Source organism: Triturus cristatus, chromosome 4_1 (genome assembly GCF_964204655.1).
Source record: "Triturus cristatus chromosome 4_1, aTriCri1.1, whole genome shotgun sequence".
NCBI classification, from domain to species: domain Eukaryota; kingdom Metazoa; phylum Chordata; class Amphibia; order Caudata; family Salamandridae; genus Triturus; species Triturus cristatus.
In genome coordinates, this window is record NC_140585.1 from 563,433,589 (window position 1) to 563,454,411 (window position 20,823).

Below are 20,823 nucleotides of genomic sequence, written 5' to 3' on the forward strand. Positions count from 1 at the left end.
TGCCTGCTTGCTTTCCAGGGAGTCCCCAGTCAAACTCTGGAAGTCTGACCTCCGGAGATTTCAGTGGGACAAGCCAGCAGGGAAGGCGAGCTGGCTCATGGTTGAAGGTCGCAGGCTTGGCTCTCGCGGTTGAGTCGGTCCCTTTATAGAGCTTTTTTTCCAATGTTGCTCCAAACTTGTAGAACTTCTTTGTGAAGTTCCTGTTGGGGTTCCAAATTGTCCAAAACACAATTCAAGGGTCTAAAATATCCAAGATGGTCTTTGAAAGTTTGGAACTTCAGTTCCCACAATCCACTTGGGCAAAACCTTTACAAATCCACTGGATGCACTCCAGGCTAGGGAATCTTGGTGGTTATGGTTCAGGTGAGCTCTCTTAACCTGAAGCTTGCAGAGAGTCCACTCTTTATTTCCCTTGAAGCAAGATACATCCAAAGGGCTGTTGTCCCAGATATTGCAGCAGGTGAGGTCAGTCAGAATGCAGGGCCTGATGGTGCAAATCCAGTTTCCAGCTTGGCAACCCTTCTTCTTCTCTCAGTGTCAAGCAGCAGATCTGAAAGGCTCTGCACCGCTCACCTATTTATTCAGTGTATAGGATATAAGGGAACTTGTAATATGGTGGTTGGAATATCCATCACGTTTGTGCTTTAGCATCCCATCCTCCAAGAAGGTAATATGGTCCTTAGTGTCTTAAATGATACTACATCAGAGAAATTTTTCAGCAGATTAGGTTAATAATCATTTTAAAACGTTTTCTTTCAAAGACATGATATGATTTGCGAACAGTGCTTTCTGAAGTTAATGTCTCTCAAATGTCCAGCAAGCAAAGTTTGCAAAAAAATCCACAAGAAAAGGTTCCTACACATCAAGTAACTTTTAGTAAAGTAACAAAAAATTATTGATTTGACTCTCTTTTCCTAGAAAATGGTTTCTTCTAAAGTACATTTGAGAGAAAATGTGTTTGTACATTCGGTTTCAGTGGAATAGATTTCATGGCACTTTCGTGCACTGTGTGTGATTATTTATTTTCTTTAGGTTATTGTATAGTCGCCCACTAAAGCAGTAGTACTCCTTGCAAAGGACAGTACCCAGGTTCTTTGCAAAACTTTCTAGGCGCTTGATAGTATGCCAACCATAGATACAGTAAGCATAACTAATGAGATTCAGTAATATACTAATTTGTTTCATTTTCTCGAAATAATTTATAACAATATTTTACAGTATTCTAAATTTACCCTGCACAACTAAGAGTTATTCCACAGTTCATACTTTTATTAAATTGAAAAATACTTCTTGCGTCAGTGAGATTTTCAACTTCTGATGGCCTAGAACCGAAAAACTACCCATTATTTTAAAAGAGTTAGCCAACAATAGATAGACGTTGTTCTTTTGAGTTGAGATATTGTTGAGAAACATTTTAGAAACTACCGCATGATATTCCTCAGCAGTGGATTGTATAAACCACAGCTGGGTGTGCTCTTAAACACATATACATTTAAAAACAAGCACGCAACCACACACATATGCCTCCTCCCTTCTTTCTGGTGGAAACTGTTGACCGAAATAACACAAATATTGCTTCAAACCTACATGTATAATACCTAAGTGTGTTCATATAATACAATGAGTTACTGAAGAAAGCAGTTTTTCTGTTTATGAATACACAACAAAGTGTTAAATCTTTTTTCATACCTATGTCAATAGCACGGCCATCAAAACTTGTTGAAGGCTGAAAAACAAGAGAAAACCAAGACAGAATTATTGTAAAATTGTCTAAACTCGGGTTTGTAAACATACTTCACAGGTACTCTCAGATCTTGTGGTAATAAAGCCATTATTGCCTGCAGGGTGAATGGCATATGCATTAAAAAGTTATTCTCTACTGCAAAGCTCAGCATGAAGGCATGTCACTATACCTCATCCAATGGAAAAGCCAAACTCTTGCATTTGGACATTGTGGGCCCGAATCAAAAAGTGACGCGCAACGCGTAAATTTATGAGTGAAGAGTCTCCGCACTCAGGGTGGTATCTCCAAACTGAGCCGTTTGCCCCTTTGTGAATCGGGCCCTACAGTGAGAGGGTGGGCATGGTCTAACAAAGTAGAAGTTTGTCCTTTATTCACAAAAAGAGGTACTTTTCTTTCTCACAACCATGACCCCATTCATGTGAGTCTGCTTTTGCTACCAGCTTCTACCTCAGGTTAAACATGTGAAAGCAAATATCATATGTTTAACACTGACCCAGTTGTCAATGTGAATCTACACACACATGTTCACTAAACGTCCAGCACAATATTTACTTTTAAACCTTTAAAAACACGTTTAAACCTTTAAACACGTTTCCATTTTTTTAAATCATATTCAGCTATATATGGGACTTCCTTGCACCAGGAGAACTCCATAATTACACCACATGATTTGTAGCAAACTAATAATTATGTAGAAGCATGAAGTGTACTTTTCGATTATATGTTTAGTTTCTGGTTATGACCCAGATGTACAAAGCCATTTTGTGATTGCAAACTGCTGTGATTCGCAAAATCAAAGTGTTTGCAACTGTAAAATGGCTTTTTGCATATATTAGTGCCTTTTGCGAGTCCATAAAACCTTTCTGGCTCACAAAAGATTCATATATCAACTCATACCGTATCGAATATGGGAATAATAATAATAATAATTCACATTAGTAAAGCACGAACAATCACACGTAAGGGTCTCTAGGCGCTGGGGGCCGTCGGGAAGATTAAGCAAGCTATTGCCCAGAGTCACATGGTGCTGGGCTAATCTGCCGCCGGGGATCAAACCGTGATCCCCAGATTCTGGCATTAGTCGCCCTGGCCGTGGTGACGCACCTCTATTGTAATTAGGGGTGGGCGGAATTTGCGAAATCCACTTTCGCAAATTATTGCGAAAATGTTTAAAATTATAGCAAACAAGCGGAAATATCGCGAAGATGCGGAATTTTTTTCCCCGCATGTTCGCGAGATTTTCTGCATGTTTGCGTGTCGCCAACTTACCCATGTGGTTGCTCGCAGGCGCGGCCATCTTGTTTTGAGTTGTCTCGCGGTGCATGATCGCGAGAAGAAAGACGTGATCGCATGACGTCACTGCAGGCGCGAACTGTCGCGAGTCAGCGCAAATGGCTAAAAACAATCCAACATCTCATGGAGAACGCGACCCGATCAAGAAAACTTGTCGGCGAACGCAGGGATTCAGGTAAGGCGATGTATTATTTTACAGCGCGAGCAAGAAACAAATTATCGCCAAGCTGCGGAAAGCGGAAATTTTGACATTTTCGCGCTCTCCGCGGAACGCGAAAATGTCAAATTTCGTTGCGCGCGCTGCATCGCATTTTGCGATGCAGCGCGCGCAAAGGAATTCGTTTTATTTATTTAAATGTGTACTTACCTCCGTTCATCCGTATTCCAGTGTTTACATTTCCCCACCCTGCCCCTCCCCCGCCCCGCCTCACTGCCCCACCGTCACTCCCTCCACGGACCGCTACTGCTTTCCCCGCTGTTAATGGTGTGATCTCAGGGGGAATAGGCGGTGATTTTCTGGACCACATTGTACCTCACACTATGTTCTCACAAACACGATTGTGTTTTTTATTAAGGAGCACCAGCTGCTTTAAGAGATCTGAACTGCTTTAAGAAAAAGACAAGTTTCCTATTTGGGAATGCAAAGGGATGGTGTTCCTTGAAGGTTACCATTCCTGCGTTTGTAACCAATAACAGAGCATCACAAATAGCGACCTGCTTTATTAATATTGATTTGTCTGGCTGTCCTGTAATCTGCAAAAACAACAATTGATGGACAGAATGCAGAACAATGTCATACAGTCCAGCCCGAACTGCCAAGCCAGGTCCTCCCTGGACTGGAACCAAGCATCCTAGGACCGGTTTCGGGGTGTCACCCCTCTTCAGCCAGGATAGCTTGATTCCAGTGGCATGGAGAGCACGGGACTCACGTCTGAGCATACCCGTCCCACTCGGGGTGACGAATGCAAAAACAACAATTGATGGACAGAATGCAGAACAATGTCATACATTCACCCCAGTACAGAGATCTGGGCCTAAATCCATCGTTTTTTTGCTCACCATGCCATTCCAGTTTGAACCCAGCCATATGCAAATCAGTCTTGACCCTGTGCCTCATGGGAACAGTCCAGCCCGAACTGCCAAGCCAGGTCCTCCCTGGACTGGAACCAAGCATCCTAGGACCGGTTTCGGGGTCCTGTAATCTCACACAACTGGAGATTTCATAGACCTATTGTTACATCAGGTGCCTCCCAAAATTAAACACTGGCTGCAAAAGGTTTGTGCGCAATATGCAACCACTATTAGGGGCCAGTTGTTTAGTATATCTGATGATCAGTATCCCAAGTATGACAGAATTAAAACATTTAGAATGCTACATTGTGAGTCACTCCAAGCTGTTTGGTGAGTAGTTATGGTGCAACCTTTCGCAAAAGAACCCTGGAGGATGCATTTCCTGGAAACATTATTTTTGTCCAATCCACAGTGGCTTCCAGCTCTTGGCCCAGGCAAAATTGCTCTACTACTTGGAGAAACATGAAGACGATCAAGGTTTTCCTTAAAGCAACTTTATTTAAATGTTTTCTGAGCTATTTGGAAGGCAATTCAGTGTTTTGAGCGACCTAGAAGGAAATGCGTTGGCAGACTTTGGTAGCATACTATAAAGCGAGACTGACTAGATTGTGGAAAGTGGTTGTTCAACCTGTCAGCCTTAGGGTTTTGCCCCCCGCCAAACTTTTTGCCTTATTCCTCCTGTTTTTGCTGAATTTGTTTTTGTTGGCCTAAGGGCTCTGCACACTTCGCCACTGCTAACTAGTGCTAAAGTGCTTGTGCTCTCCTCTTTAAACATGGTGAATGTGGCTTACACCTAACTGGCACATTTAATTTACATGCAAGTCCCTAGTAAAGTGGCACTACTTGCACTCAGGGCATGTAAATTAAATACTACTCATGGATCTGAAGCACTCATTGGGCCCCCCACTTAAGTAGCCCCAGCCAAGGCCCGTGCAGGTACAAGTAGTTCAACAGATGACGTTAAGGGAAAATTAAGTATTTCTTTAATTTTCCCTTGTGTTCGTCTGGCGAATCCCCCTCCCCCCATCCACCCCCACCACCCCACTGCTCTTACCTGCACAGGCCTGAGTAGCCCTTTAAACATGTCTCAGCCTGTCAGTGCAGCCTTTTTGTGATGTTTTAGACTTCCATTTTGACCTGGCAAAATAATCCTTTTACCAGGCCTAAATCTTCCTTTTTAATATACTAGTCACCCTCTGGGAAGTCCCCAAACAGCTCTTAGGGCAGGTAAAGTTGGACATGTACTTTTACATTTTACATGTCCTGGCAGTGTAAAACTCTTAGATTTGTTTTTCACTACTTCAGGGCATTTGTATCCCGTTGGATAAAACTGTGTTACCTTATTACATTTAATTAGTGATAGCTTCCAATTAGAAGCAAGTACAAATGGCAAGTTTAGTGGCTAAAGTATTGCAATTTAAAACCCACTTTAATGGTAAATTCAGATTTTAAGTCGCAATTCTGAATATGCCACTTTTAGAAAGTTGACATTTTCTAGTGCCAACCATTTGATTCTTGAAGCCTGTATCCTGGACCATATAATTAGGTGTAGGTGGCAGTTGGTCTTTGTGTATTACTCTCAGGCAGTGAGACAAGAGCAGAATAGGTGTTGGCAGGATGGGCCATCTCTGATTTGATGAGAGGGAGTAGTTGACACCTATCACACTTGCACATCACAAAGACTCTTCCCAAGAACACTGAAAAAGGTTTCACACCAGTCTTTTGTGCCCCAGACAAGCTGGGGCCCGAGCAGGGAGGTATGACATTACAGACACCTCTTTCTGGGGAGGACTGTAGAAATATTTGCACTTCAAAGTGGGCATCAGGTATAAATAGTGCACCAAAGTAACAAAAAGGGGTATGCAGTTCCTTGAGAAAATTATTTGAATAGAAAAGACATGTCAATTTAAGAATGGAGGAATCAGATAGGGGGCATATGCTCAGGAGAAAGAGCCCTCACACACCCAGATGGGGGTCATGCTTCATCATAGGGCATGCTCTTGATCGAGCCAGCAGTGCAATGCTCAACAGGCACCCTCAAGGGGACTCTTTGCCGGAGATCTTTTGTTTTATGCCATACATTAAGTGTGGACATAACTGTATGGGCTCTGAGTGTAGATTAATGTGAGTGTAGGAGAGTTAAAATAGGCTAATATGTGCACTAGCAGTTTCATTATGTGGGTTATCTTTTCTAGATTTAAAAAAGTAATAATAGGGGCTGAAAACAGAAATATTGGTATGTGTCAGCTCATAAAATTGTGCATAAGTGGATCAACATGTTTCTTGCTGTATTTAGTCGTTACTGATAAATGGCTAATCTACACAGTGATTGAAATTATTTTAGTAATTTTAGTCAATAGTCCCCAAACCCTACAGGTAATTTAAAACAGGAAGAAGTGTATATATTAATACCTTCAATAATGGTAGAAAAACAACCCAATTAGGGATGATGGTTAGCCCCCCCCCCGGGTGGATGCAGAAGCCACGCTATCTTTAGTTGGCTGTAACTACACGGTGTACTGATGAAAAGTATATTGAGTAACCTACCTCGTCTCTGCAACCTTGGAAATGCATTCTCGGACCCAACTCTTCAACACTTCAACGCTAGCATGGCCCTGTTCACCGCCATCATCCGACAACACAGCCTCAACATCGTATCCTACGCTGACGACACCCAGCTCATCCTCTCCCTCACCAAAGACCCCACCACCGCCAAACTTAACTTCCAGAAAGGAATGTGAAACATCGCAATCTGGATGACCAACAGCTGCTTGAAGCTCAACGCAGAGAAGACAGAAGTCCTTGTCCTTGGAACCACCCCTGTTACCCTTGTATAGCCAAACCGTTACACTGCAATGAATTGATTGTCTCTAATAGTGCATAGATATCTAACAATGTTTAATACAGATGTTAATATGCGATGTGTCAAAGATGGCTGACACGGTTTTTAAGTACCACCCCTTTTCTTAATAAAAAAAACGTGGTTTGTCTCGCACACTTGCACTATGGACTCAATATTGACTATCCATAAGATTATTTGCTTACATCGCAATTACGATCAAATTATATATCTGCGCATCTTTGTTTTTCTTTTTATATATAGTCAATGCACTAATTTGTAAGGCATTGATTTCTATATCATGAATATATATTGACATACTCATATACGGTATTTATATTCAATGTGTGGTTTGATTTAATTAACATGTGTGTTATATTTAAACTAATCAACTGAGTATATATTTTGCAATTATCAAAGTGGTATATATATAAGCCGAAACCGGTCATGCCAAATTGTTTTAATAAAGTGCCCTGACGAGCCCCGCTATGTCCCTGTCTTCTGTCCAGGAGAGAGAAGCTATTTTCATGTTTTGCGCACAGCCTGTGGTGCGCTTAAAGGGACCCTTCCTGGAAGTTGGTTGTGGAAAACACTGACGTGTTGAAACTATGTGTGGAAACAGGATGTGCCCGAGCTATCGGATATCCACGAGCCCCTACTTACCTGAGGTTACCTATTTGGTGCTGCGGAATGCAGTCCAACACTGCGTGGAGAGGCGCATCCATACAGTTGTGTCTCCAGCCTTGGTGCCGCTTCGTGAGGAGGTTGGTAATAGGGGACCCAAGGACGTTAATTCCCCCAGCATCTCCGTTCAAGATTCCTACTGCAGCTCGCAATATTCCAGCCAGGTGTATGATGGGACCAGTAGTTCGTGGCAAGGGACTACTGGGTGTCGACACAGTAACGAGCTGCAGCCGGGCCCTTTGCTATTTAGGTGGGAGGAGCTCATTTGAACAATTCTGAGGACTCTGTGTAATGGACTGAGGCATTTGAAAAAGGCTGTAAGCCGAAACCGGTCATGCCAAATTTTTTTAATAAAGAGTCCTGACGAGCCCCGCTTTGTCCCTGTCTAAATAGATATATATAAATATATATATATATATATATATATATATATATATATATATATATATATATATATATATATATATATATATATATATATATCCGCCTCTCACTCAGGTGGAACTCCAGGCACGGACCTCAACACTCCAGCAAATTTATTCCACTAATTAAACCACAGAGTGTACAGGCATAATGCCTGCCATGACGCGTTTCGTTCCTCACTGGGAGTTTGATTAGATATATATGCATTGTTAGAAATGGGGTTCTCTAGTTGGCAGAGGTAGGTATCTTTGTCCAAATAGGAGCCCTTGCTTCTAGTCAGGGTAAGGGGGATACACTCCTAAAATAACCCCTGCTCACCCCCTTTTCAGCTTGGCACAAGCAGACAGGCTTATCTCAGAGGCAGTGTGTAAAGCAGTTGTGAACACATACAGTAATACAGTGAAAACACTACAAATGGAAAGCACACAATTTTTGAAAAATAAGTAATCCTTATCTAAACCAAAACAAGACCAAACGATGAAAATCCACAATACAGTATTCAAAATAAGGCTTTCAAATGGTAGAAATAGTTTAGTTCAATGCAAGTTGTAAATGCAACACTTTTCTCAAAAGTACCTTAGATGCGTCATGCAAAGCAAACAAAAAAGCCGCAGGGAAGGTAATGCGTCTGTTCCTTACTGCAGCACAGGGGAGGTGATACGTCGATTTCTCACTGTGTGGGGAGTTGATGCGTCTGTTTCTTACTGTGGACCACAACGATGCGACAGTCTCGGTGCCTCGATGCGATGCGTTGATACGGTATGATGTGCGTCTTCGTGCAGCTGCACAGCAGGCTTGTGTCAGGATCAGTGCGGCAGGCGCTGCGACGGTTTCTTCAGTGATGCGTCGGACAACCAGTGCGAATGTGACATGTTTCTTCGGTGTCTATGTTGATTTCCCAGCTTCCAGCGGCAAACAGTCTCTAGAGGTCCCAAACAGCAGCAGGCACCTCTTTGCAGCTTGGAATTCCCAGCAAGGAAATTCAGGGGAGCTGGTGGTGAAGTCTTTGTGTCCCTGAGACTTCAGAACAGGAGGCAAGCTCAGTTTCAAGCCCTTGGAGAACTTCCTCAAGATGACAAAGCAGACAGCAAAGTCATTTTCTCCTTTCCTTGACAGCAACTAGCCACAACAGGCCAACCCCAGACAGCAAACAGAACAGGGGCAGTATTCCTCCTCTTCTCCTTGGCAAAAGTTTCTCTTGATTCCCATAAGTGATCTAAAAGTCTGGGGTCTGGGCCCCTCTTTTTTTCCACCAAAATCCTTGTGTTCTCTGAAGGCAGAGAGTGTCTGTAACCAGCCAAAACCAGTTCTGTGGGGTACTTTGCAAGTGCACAACAACCTCCTTTGTCAGTGTGAGCCCTGGCTTCAGACACACCACAGGGGGGAGGAGCCATCATTGTGGAAGGCAGACACAGCCTTATTCAGGTGAAGATGCTACTCCTCCCACCACTCCAAATGCAACCCAGGTCTAGTCAGCCCAGCCCTGACTCATCAGACCTCTGGAGCCACAGCCCTCCTCTAGCCCCTGTCATCCAAAAGCCAGACATGCAATACACAAAACTAGCAGAATCACACTGGATGGTTAGGCAAGAAGATACCTACATTCTAAAAGCGGTATTTTCAAACACAGAAGGTAAAAATCACCCTCACTAAAAGATGCATCTTAACATTCTGAGTTCGGGCATACTAAACTATATTTTCCTATCTTGTTCCTGGGGTCAATTATGTTTATAAGATGTTATAAACTAACTCCCCATTCTGGACTATGGGAACAGATAGCCTTATAATAGTGAACAACGAAATTGGCAGTATTTCACTATCAAGACATGCCACACACATCAGGGATTTCCTACCTTTCACATACAATGCACTCTGCCAAAGGGGTACCTTGGGATTACCTTAGGGATGACAAACATGTAGAAAAAGGAAGGTTTAGGGACTGGCAAGTGTGTGCACTTGCAAAGTCAACATGGCTGTCCCAGTCTGCACACAGGCTCTTTAATGGCAGGCCTGAGCCACATTTTAAAAGCCGTTTCTGTGGGTGGCACAATCAGTGCTGCAAGCCCACCAGCAGCATTTGATTTACAGGCCCTGGGCATACATAGTGCACTGTACTAGTGTCTGGCAAGTAAATCAAACAGCCAATCATGGAATCACTAATCCATCATAACAATTTACAAAGGAAGCACTTGCACTTTGGAACTGAACAGCAGAGGCAAAGTGCCCAAAGCATATAGATCAGCAAAAACATATGAGGCAACAGCAAAAAATGGAAGGGTAGTATTGGATGACTGATTATGAGGCCTGTGGGGAGAAAGCTGGCAATGACCTCAGAGAAACAATGGTCTAAAAAGGCCTGCTGTTTATGGCGTACCAGGATGGTGAGGTGCTCAAGATTGGAGGCTGCTATCCCCGTTTTGATGAGATGGAACTTAGTGCATGCGTTGTTTTCCCACACATTCAACTGCTTGGCTTTTCCTTTGTGGAGAGAAGGGGATATCTTTGAAGCTATTATATTCAATTGGTGCTTCCATTGCTAGTTAGGCCATCTTTCCCTTGGCTCTGAGAAGGAAAAAAATCTCTCTTTGCTGGGCTTTTTCCTGAGTGTTAATCTTCATTCTGAGCACTTCTCTTATATTTTTGAACTTTTACAGAAGTTCTATTCCATGCTGACACCTTTTATGCTCCCTGTATAGAAATCTGTTAGTTGATTCATCCTTAACCTATGTTTAGAATAGAAAAGAGAAGTCTATTTATGGAACACCTTATTGTGACTATGTGGTTTATTTAAGTTGTGGCAGTTACTATTCTGTTTCTCATTTTATTACGATTGAATTCATGGGCACATTTCAGCCTGCAAACAATATTGCTGTATCTCGTGAACTTATTTTTACTTTGTACATATACTGGATGGATTAACGTCCTAAAATGAATTAATTTAATCCAAATGATTGATTCTTGGTCCTTAATGTGGAGTCACATTGGTTTCACAAATGAGAAATGTATTTCTGATTTTTACTCCTTTACAGGTCTATACGACTAATGGGGAAATATATTTGATGATTTTGCAAAAAGATTGAGATGTAGATACCAGTGGCCCATCACAAGTAACTCTGTTTCGTTAGTCAGATAAAGAGTGATGCCATGAAGGTTTATGTCAGAAATTGTATTATAAAACAGATGTTTATCGCCATCTCCTGCACTAATGGAGAAATGGTTGTATCAGCACAAGAGCAATTTTGCATTATCTCATGGGAGCAGAAGGTTTTTTGACAATTGGGGAAGTATTTAAGATTATTGAGAAAATGGTAATTAATGTAGAAAACTAATGAGATGTAAAACAAAAAATGTCATGCAAAATTGCACCAGGCAATCATATTTAAATATGCTAGGCCTTAAATGTTGAGATGCTGCCATATTAAAGTTAACAGAGCTGTGAAGCTGTGAATTCAGCATTCAATTTAATCTTGACCTTTTCAACTAACTCTTTTTCCATTGAAAAGTTGCTGTGCAAAATGTTTTTTTTTCTGTCTATACAGATATTTGAACTTCCAAAAAGACCATTGTTAACTAATGAATAAATACTTAGAAGGTTAGGAATTAAGTTTCACATCAGGGAATATACACTTGAATGGGGAATGAATCATGAAACTTTACAAATGATAAAACTTAGTTGCTGTATTTCAAATTGCTGTCTAAAGAATATTGTGTTTGTGTTAGAAGTCGGAGAGTGAACGTGTTCCCATGGGCACCTGGTAAGGTGATTGGTCGACAGAAGAAAAAAGTAACATGAAGATTGAAACTGAATATATTGTTTGTCTATAATAGTGTGCGTTCCTAGAGTAGGACACCAGACCCTTTTCATCACTTATACACATTCCCATCATCCACCCATTCCATATTGCTTTGACACTCTACTGAGTTTCTTGAACCTCTCTTTATGAGAAGCTCTGCTTTCACTGATTATTCATTTATTGAGCTGACTTTTTATGCTGAAGCTTTATGATTTCTCTCCATATCACGACTCTTTATGGGTCTTTGAGACTGGCACCCTTTCATACTCATTATTTGAATAGGAACATTTCCCTAATGGAACGCACTTAACGCACTATTTTTTGATTCACTAATATTGATTATCGATTTCTGTTCATATTTGATGATTGAGATTAATACGAATTAACTTGTGACGTTGAATAAACGTGATTTACTAAAAATGTGAACAATAAAACCCTTTAACTCATAAACAAACTTTCTTTATTGACTGAAATAGGAAAAGCTGTAATAATTTAATGTGATATACAGCTCTTGATTTTCTCTAACACAATGAAAAGATCCAAAATCCTGAGACAGCAGGCATTGGCCCTGATGATTGTAAAACCGAGATTTTGATTGAAACAAATTCCTGGTCCAACACCTTCATGTTGTGTTTGTGAATGATGAATTGCCATTTCCATGTTTTATTGGACCTGATTGGATATGAAATTCCATATCTTCCAGTGGTGAATATATTTGGACTACATTTAGCCAGTCACTACATTTAACAAATATTGCAGGCCTCAGTCTATAACAATGTCATGAATCACATAGCTGTAATTCACAAAGAATTTGCCAGTGATAAAAAGTCAGGACAATGTAGCAGGGTTGTTGCTATGGACGGATTTATTTTATGCTGTTAACATAGCAAGCTATTATTGGTCATTTACTTATTTAAACCAATATCTGACTATGATGTGTGATACAATAAAAGGGTTTTAAATCTTTTTCTATGAACAGGCACTGTGGAAATGTTATTATGTTTGGAGGACTAGATTGAATATGCCATGTATGGTATGTTACATATTTTAGGATAGTTGGCATTTTGTAGTTATCTGAGAGGTAGAAGAAAATCGTGGCTGCCTCTAAGGCATTGTTCAGGTGATATATATATATATATATAATTCACTTAAAAAACCATAGGTTTCACACATGTTATAGTTAGGTGGATATTTCACTCGTAAAAAAACAATGAAATTCCCCTGTTATAGTCAGTTCAGATAACTATAACTCGCGCGCCCGCAATCCTCTGCTCATGACGTCACATATTACATCACTCATGACATGGTCAGTGGCATCACTCTTGACATCACTGATGACATCATCCTTGTGATAGAGTGGCGGTCGCGCAAGTTATAGTTATCTGAACTAACTATAACGGGGGAATTTCATTTGTTTTTTACGAGTGAAATATCCACCTAACTATAACATGTGTGAAACCTATGGTTTTTTAAGTGAATTTGCAAGGTTTTTTAAATGCTAATTCCTAACTATAACGTGTGTGAAACCTATGGTTTTTTCAGTGAATTTGTCCGTTTTTTAAATGCTGTTATGTTGGTATTATTTTTTTTTTTAATATATTTATTTTACAATAAACTACGTATTCATTTTTTTTTTAATGGTTTTTCACCGTGCACCCCGCGATTTTAAAAAAAAAAATTAAAATGTTTTTTTCTGCCTTCGGGGTCCTTCAGGGACCCCCTGACAAAGGCTAGGGGGTCAGGAACTCTCTACCCTGCCCCCTTTTCACGTTCGCCACCTTCCTTTTCCACTCTCGCACTGAAAACAAACAAAATGGCGGCCGACACTTCCTGATTTCGACCGATTCGAACGTTGACTGACATGTAACCACCAATCAGAATTACGCTCGCGCGCGTTAGGGTGCGCGCACGGTGCACGCATGGTGCGCGGCTATAGATATGTATGTGCTTTTAACTGCAATTTTCTCAGGAACTACTGAACAGATTGACACCATATATCCAAAAAGCACATGCCTGACCTGAGGACTACCTCTTTGCCAAATTTCAAGTAATTCTGTTCAGCCGTTCGGGCTGTACCTTCGACTAAAGGTCCTATGGGAAAATGCATGGGGAAAATGCGTTTTGGGACCCCCCTTTTTTCTCGGCCCCCGCTTGACGAATCCCCCGAGACTTTCAGGGTAGGAGCTGAGCGGAGCGCCCCATTAGTTTTGAAAATTTCACGAACATTTGTCAACCGCCGCCAAAGTTATTCAAAATAGAATTTTGAGATTTCCTATGGAAACACGGTCCTACCTATAACTATCTACTGGGGACCGCCAGTAGATAATATATGTATGTGTGTGTGTGTGTGGATGGCTGTGTGTGTGTGTGTGTGTGTGTGGGGGTGGCTGTGTTTGTGTCGATATTACAGTGTGAACGTGTGAATTGAGGCATCCTTTGAATCACACAGTAAAACAGATAATGAAGGGGAAAAACAGGGAAAAACAAGGAAAAACAGGGCCCATAGATGTAAGCAGTGCATACTGCTTGCGATTACTAGAAGAGAATGAACACAAAACATTCATAAATAAGAAACTAATGTATCACAGTCCAATTACAATAAAATATACTTAGAATGTTTGCAATGTGTTCTAAACAATGGATCATTGGAATCCTTCAGAATTAGGATAACTGTCTTCTTTAAAGTTAATGTAATTCAGGATTGTAGTAATGAGAGACACTGAAAGGCTGGACTCAGGATTGAGGAGCGTGGACTTGGAAGTGGCGACTGGGGCCTGTGGAAGTCCACCCACTGCCCTGTTTATCCTTTTCCTACAGTGAAAGCAGCGCTGTGATTGCATAAGGAGGTGCTAAGGCTTACATTTTTGTTTTTTTTATATTAAACTTCACATTTCACTACGCCATAGAAGTTTGAAATTCAAAGGTTACCTCAATTCACACGTTCACGCTGTAATATCGAAGGCAGAAGTTGTCAAATGGTTTCTGTTTCAAACACTGTTTCACACTCCCAGACCTGCCAGCTTACACTGTGCCCCAGTCTGACACACAATATCAGCTCCCTTCACATGGTTACGTGGCGAGGAACAGATAGTACAAGGCGTCAGGGAAAAAAAGCTGAAAACCACTGTAAAAAGGTTAATTTCCAACTCATTTTCAAAGTCTTTGAACAGCGGCCGTCCATTATGGGGTGTGAAAACACACCATGATATTAGCACCAGCCTCAGCAAGGTTTTTTCTCTTTTTTTTTTGGAGGAGGGGGTTTGGGGTGGTGCAAAAGTGCCTTGTTATTACCTCTACATCCCTTGTCCTCAACCCAGTCTAATGAGATATTGCCCAATCAGAGACAGGAAACAAAACAGGAAACTCTTGCTGACCCTTCCCACCCTCCTGCTAAGGTCTATAATTATCTCAGTCTTACCTTAGCACTTCCTGTTTTGTTTCCTGTCTCCAACAGGAGGAACAGGAGTGACTGACAGGCTTTCACCTCCACCACTTCAGTTCAGAGGTGTCTATCTGCAGTACTTTGAGAGACCCCTGTAACCAACAAGAGAGCAGCAGAGCGAAGTTGGGACAGGTTGATGGCGTCCTGAGACATTGCTGTCAGACGGCAGTCCAGTTTGTTGGGACAGTTATTTCAATCCTGACGTGTTTTTCTATGCCTTATTGTGGACTACATGTCAGAAGCACTTGTGAAGTCCTCTATGTTTTGACCTTAGCGACTTGTCCTGGCAGAATCGTTTGCAGACTGATGTAGCCGGCTCCCCTGCATCTTGTTAAAGGAGGCCTCGGCAGTATTATTTCCAATGGGGAAACACTCAATTGTTGCCAGTCTGGTGGGCCACCCCAAACTTGCTGATGAAAACATTCTTAAGGATGTGGCGATGAATTCTTCAGTTAAAAATGCTTATGCAGATTCCCATCTCGCACTGCGTTACAGAGTTTATGGAGCATATGTGGCAAAGTCTTTGTTATCAGACTTTAAGACTCTGTTTAAAATAATGCTAGATGGAGGACAGTGTCCAGGTCTTTTGGAATCCATGAAAGGGCAGACAGAATTCCTGTCAGATATCGTCTTTGTTTCAGTCACAGCATCAGCATTCTCTTGTGGTGCCTCTGTTGCAGCCATATTGAATTTGTTTCTGAAAGGATGAAATACAGATTCTGCACAACGTTCAATGGCATTGAGAATGCACTTTACAGGTTCAAGCCTACTGGAAAGGATCTTGAGGACAAACTTTATAAAGATTTTAAGGAACGAAACATTCTTTTTCATTCTGGAAACACCAACAGAATAGATGATCTTTCTTCTCTTTGTCATCTAAGTCTTTTCATCAACTATCCCAACATCAACAGAAAACTGAGGGAGGTTGAATGTTCCATAAAAACGGTTTCCATGGAAAATTTCAAAAGAAACATCGTCAAGATGCAAGGAATGACGAACAGCGTTCCTGACTGTGCCGCAAAAGACACCGCTGCGGAGTCACTAGAGATTGGTAGGAGACTCTGTTACTTTCTGAAGAACTGGCATCTCACAGCAAAAATGGGTGTTGAACATCATGACCAAGGGATACTGAATAGAGCTCTTGTTCCTTCCACCATCATCAGGGACAGTGCAGACACGATGTCAAGGGATCCACTAAAGCGGAAGGCATTAGAAGGGGTAATTAATTCTCTTCTCCAGAAAAAGGTGATTGCTCCATTTCCCCTGAGACAGCAGGCACACAGGATCTAATCCATCGTACTCCAGGTCCCGAAGGTGACTGAGGGTTTCCAGATTGTGATCAACCTCAAATCATTGAACAGGTTTGTTCAGAAAATACCACTCAAAATGGAAACTTTGCAAAGCATCATTTTGTTGATCCAGGTGTGATATGTGATGACAACACTGGATGAATATGAGTCTTTACAACAAATGCTTTAACAAAGCATTTCATTACAACACGGTCGTTACAATGACCACGTTGTTTCTACGCGATCCATTACATTGCAAGTCGTTTCAACGACTTGCTGTAGGGGGCGCGCTGGACTTAGGAATAGTATAATTTACAATTCCAACTCTAGTGTGTGCAACAGTAGGGAAGGTGTTGGAATAGTAAACTATACTGTTCTTTAGGTCAGCGGCCCCCTACAGCAAGTCGTTGAAATGACTTGCGATGTAATGAATCGCGTAGCAAAAATGAGGTCATTGTAACAACCGCATTGTAATGAAAGAGCGTTGTGGAAACAGCATTGAATCTCAGAGATGCATATATTCATGTCTCCATGGCACCAGAGTTTCAATACCTACGGTTCTCTGTACAGGGTCACCAGTGGCAGTATTGTGTCCTGCCGTTCAGCCTACGATCCCCACCCAGGATGTTCACAAAGTGGTGGCTCCCTTGGTGGCTCATCTACATCTTCAGTGATTTTTAGTCTTCCCATACATGGACGATTGGCTGATTCAGGCTTCGTCTTTCCAAGAAATGCAGCTGGGACAGACCATTCTTAGGCTAGAAAGTCAGGGATTTCTACTCAACATCCTGAAGTGCAATCTCCAGCTGCAACTCTGAGGAATTTGATTGGGGCATGCTGCAACACTGTTCTGAGCAGTCCCTTTCTTCCACAGTTCAGGATCCTGCACCTACAATCACTTCTGGCAATGCTCTTTTCTCAAGGGCCTACCACACTATATCAGTGAATGGTAGTACAGGGTCATATGGCAGCCTACGGTCTTCACAGTGCGATGGGCCAGGCTTCATCTGTGGCCATTACTGTGGCATCTCCAAAAATGTGTGACCTGTCCCGTTCAGAAGATGACCTTGAAGATTCCAGTGTCTCAAGATGCTAGTTTCAATCTACAGTGGTGGTTGGACTCGTCCAGTCTCAACAAGGATGCATCCTTCTCCTCCAATAGAGAGGACAACTGATGCAAGTGCCCTAGGACTTGGGGGCCACAGTGGCTCAAGTTTCAGTCCAGGTTCATTGGATTCCATTATAAACCGGACAATCATCGAATTGGATGGAATTATTAGCAGTGGAGAGATCCCTTCAGAATTTTGAGTCCTATTTGTTGAATTGCAATGTGCTGATACGCTTGGACAATATAATATGGTGGATTGCATCAAAATTCAAGACAGCACTCACAGCCAATCTCTTAGTCATGTAGCTTGATCATTAGCATATTGGGCAGAACTCCATCTTCAGTCCTTCTCAGCTCAACACATCAGGGGAACGTACAATTTAGTGGTGGATGCCCTGGGCCACACATTTGCTTCCTCTCAGGATCTGGAAATATCCAGATGGATGTTTCATTTGATTTGCAGGTAGTTCGGCTTATCAGAGGTGGATCTCTTTGCTTCTTGAGCCAATACGCTCCTACCACTGCTCTGTTCCAGGACTTCAGAAGTGAGGAGTGGATGCCTTGTCAATTCCTTGGCCTCCAGTTCTACTTTATGCATTCACTCCATTCCCCCTCATTCGGTCACTACTGATGAAGGTCCAGCAAGAACAAGGACAAGTGGTGACAGTTCTTCCATTTTGGCCACAGAGATCAAGGTTCTCATTGTTGAAGCGTATGGCCATTCTTCCACCATGGATCCTTCCTCAGAATTCATCTCCCTTGCAGTCTCCCAGTCCTCAATTTCCAGTACCTCTAACTCTTGCGGGATGGAGGTTGAGCAGAATATCGTAGACAAGCAAGGTTTGACCCCTCACCTTATTTCTGTGGAGCAGGGTTCTCGAAGAAATTCAACCCTTTCTTATTCTAAACACTAGTCTAATTTTGAAACCTGGTGTTCTCTCCAGGATCTTTCTCCCATTACCTGTACTATCTCATCTATTCTACAATTTTTTATGGATAAACTTAGGAAAGGATATGCACTGTCTGCATTGGTGGGGCAGTGGGCAGGTATCTGAGCATTTAGGGACTCCGTTTCTTTTTCCATGAATTCTGAGCATCTAGTGTCCAGACCATTTCAGTGTTTTTCTTTAACTTCTTCTGTGCTCACGACGGCCGGGAGCCGTCATGAGTCACAGTGGGGCTGTGCTCATGACGGCTCCCGGCCGTCGTGACACCTACCTACGGGGGAAGCGCTGGCGCTCCCCCTGTGGGACACCGATCTCCCTGCCTGTAATGGGGAAGGCAAGGGAAGGGCTTCCCCTGCCCCCCCTGCCCTCCCTGCCACTTCATCAATGACGTCAGTACACGAGGCGCGCTGACGTCATTGAGGGTTTCCCTTTGTTTACCCCACGCGCTGGAAGCCATTTACTTACAGTACGTCGGGAAAGAAAGGTGAGTTTCTCACCGTGGAGGGTGGGGGGTATTTTTAAAAAGGCATCAGAAACCTCCGATGTCTTTTCAAAAAGCATTCCTGCTGCATGATCGCGCTGGTGCGCGATCGTGCAGCAGGAATGCTTTTTATATTTCAAATGCCAAATTGTGTCGGGGAGCGACCCCTTGGGCAAGGGTCGCTCCCCTTGGGGGTCATGTGTAAGTAGTTGGGTCTGCCCCCCCTTTGGGGGGCAGATCCATTAATTATTTTTATAATTTAAAGGTGTGTGTGCCCCCACTGGCACACCAGGGATTTTTTTTTTTAAAGCCCAAATTGTGTCGGGGAGCGGCCCCTTGGGCAAGGGTCGCTCCCCTTGGGGGTCATTTTTATGTAGTTAGGTCTGGGGGGCAGATTCATTAATTATTTATATATTTTAAAGGTGTGTGTGCCCCCACTGGGCCACCAGGGATTTTTTTTTTAAAGCCCTAATTGTGCCGGGGAGCACCCCCTTAGGCAAGGGTCGCTCCCCTTGGGGGAGAAATGTATGCAGTTGGGTCTGTTATATTAAAAAAATGTGTGTGTGCCCCCTCTGGGTAAATCTATTAAAAAAAATAACAAAAATAAGTAGTGTGTGCCCACTAGGCAACCAGGGATTTTTTTTTGTGTCGGGGAGCAGCCCCTTGGGCAAGGGTTGCTCCCCTTGGGGGAGCAATTTGTTTAGGGGCATCTGCCCCCTGTGTCCACTAGGCCACCATGGATTGTTTTTAAATGATATTATGTTTTTGGGGAGCGGCCCCTTAGGCAATGGTCGCACCCCTTTGGGGATCGATTATTTTGGCTGTTTCTGCCCCTTTGGGGGCAGATTAGCCTTGTGAGTCTAGGCCAATCCGCCCCCACGGGGGGCAGAAGCCATTAGACACCAGGGATTGTTTTTGTGTTTTTGGGGAGCGGACCCTTGGACAAGGGTCGCTCCCCTTGGGGGAGCAATGTTTTTGGGGTGCAGCCCCTTCGGCAACGGACGTTTTTCTTTTGGGGAGCATTTATATGGGCCATTTCTGACCCCTTGGAAGGGCAGATAGACTCAAATAAACAATTTTATGGTATGCCCACTAGGCCACCAGGGATTGTTTTTGTGTTGTTGGGAGCAGCCCCTTGGGCAAGAATCGCTCCCCTTTAACGGGTATTTATTGTTGTCATTTCTGCCCCTTTGGGGAAAGATTGGCCATATGTTTTCAGGCCCATCTGTCCCCTAGGGGGGCAGAAGCCAGGAGACACCAGGGCTTTTTAAATGTTGGTGTTGGGAAGTGACCCCTTGGGCAAGGTTCGCTCTCCCTTTATGAGGGTGAATTTTTGGCCTGTTTCTGCTCCCTGTGGGGGCACAGCGGCCTTATTCTTTTAGGCCCACCTACCATCATTGCTTGGCTGGTGGATAGTATGTGGACTAGTGCATTATTTGCATATGTGATTGTAATGTTTTATTTTTCCTTTTTATTCTAGTGTAAAGCTTTTGATTCCTGTTTGTGGTTTTGGCAATGGTTGTCCTGCAGTTTTGCTTAGTTGCATTTTTTTGGTAAGAAAAACATTTTTGTTGTATTTACTCCAAATGAGTATTATTGTCTTGCATGAATTAATTTTTTTGCAAGTGGTGTCATAATGGCAGCATATATAGTTAGTGTTTTGAGCATGAGATTCTTTGCGATGTGTTTTGCATTCTCTTATGTGCAA

At 42.6% G+C, this 20,823-nt stretch overlaps 1 protein-coding gene across 1 annotated transcript in view; it reads right to left on the bottom strand.

The window, feature by feature from the left end:
* LOC146855233 (cadherin-related family member 3-like) overlaps window positions 1-20,823 on the bottom strand; it is a 628,588-nt gene that overhangs the window by 20,691 nt on the left and 587,074 nt on the right. The window contains exon 23 of the mRNA XM_085651100.1: window positions 1,690-1,726. Within this exon, the coding sequence (XP_085507226.1) occupies window positions 1,690-1,726 (37 nt within the window). The remainder of the gene's footprint in view (window positions 1-1,689; window positions 1,727-20,823) is intronic.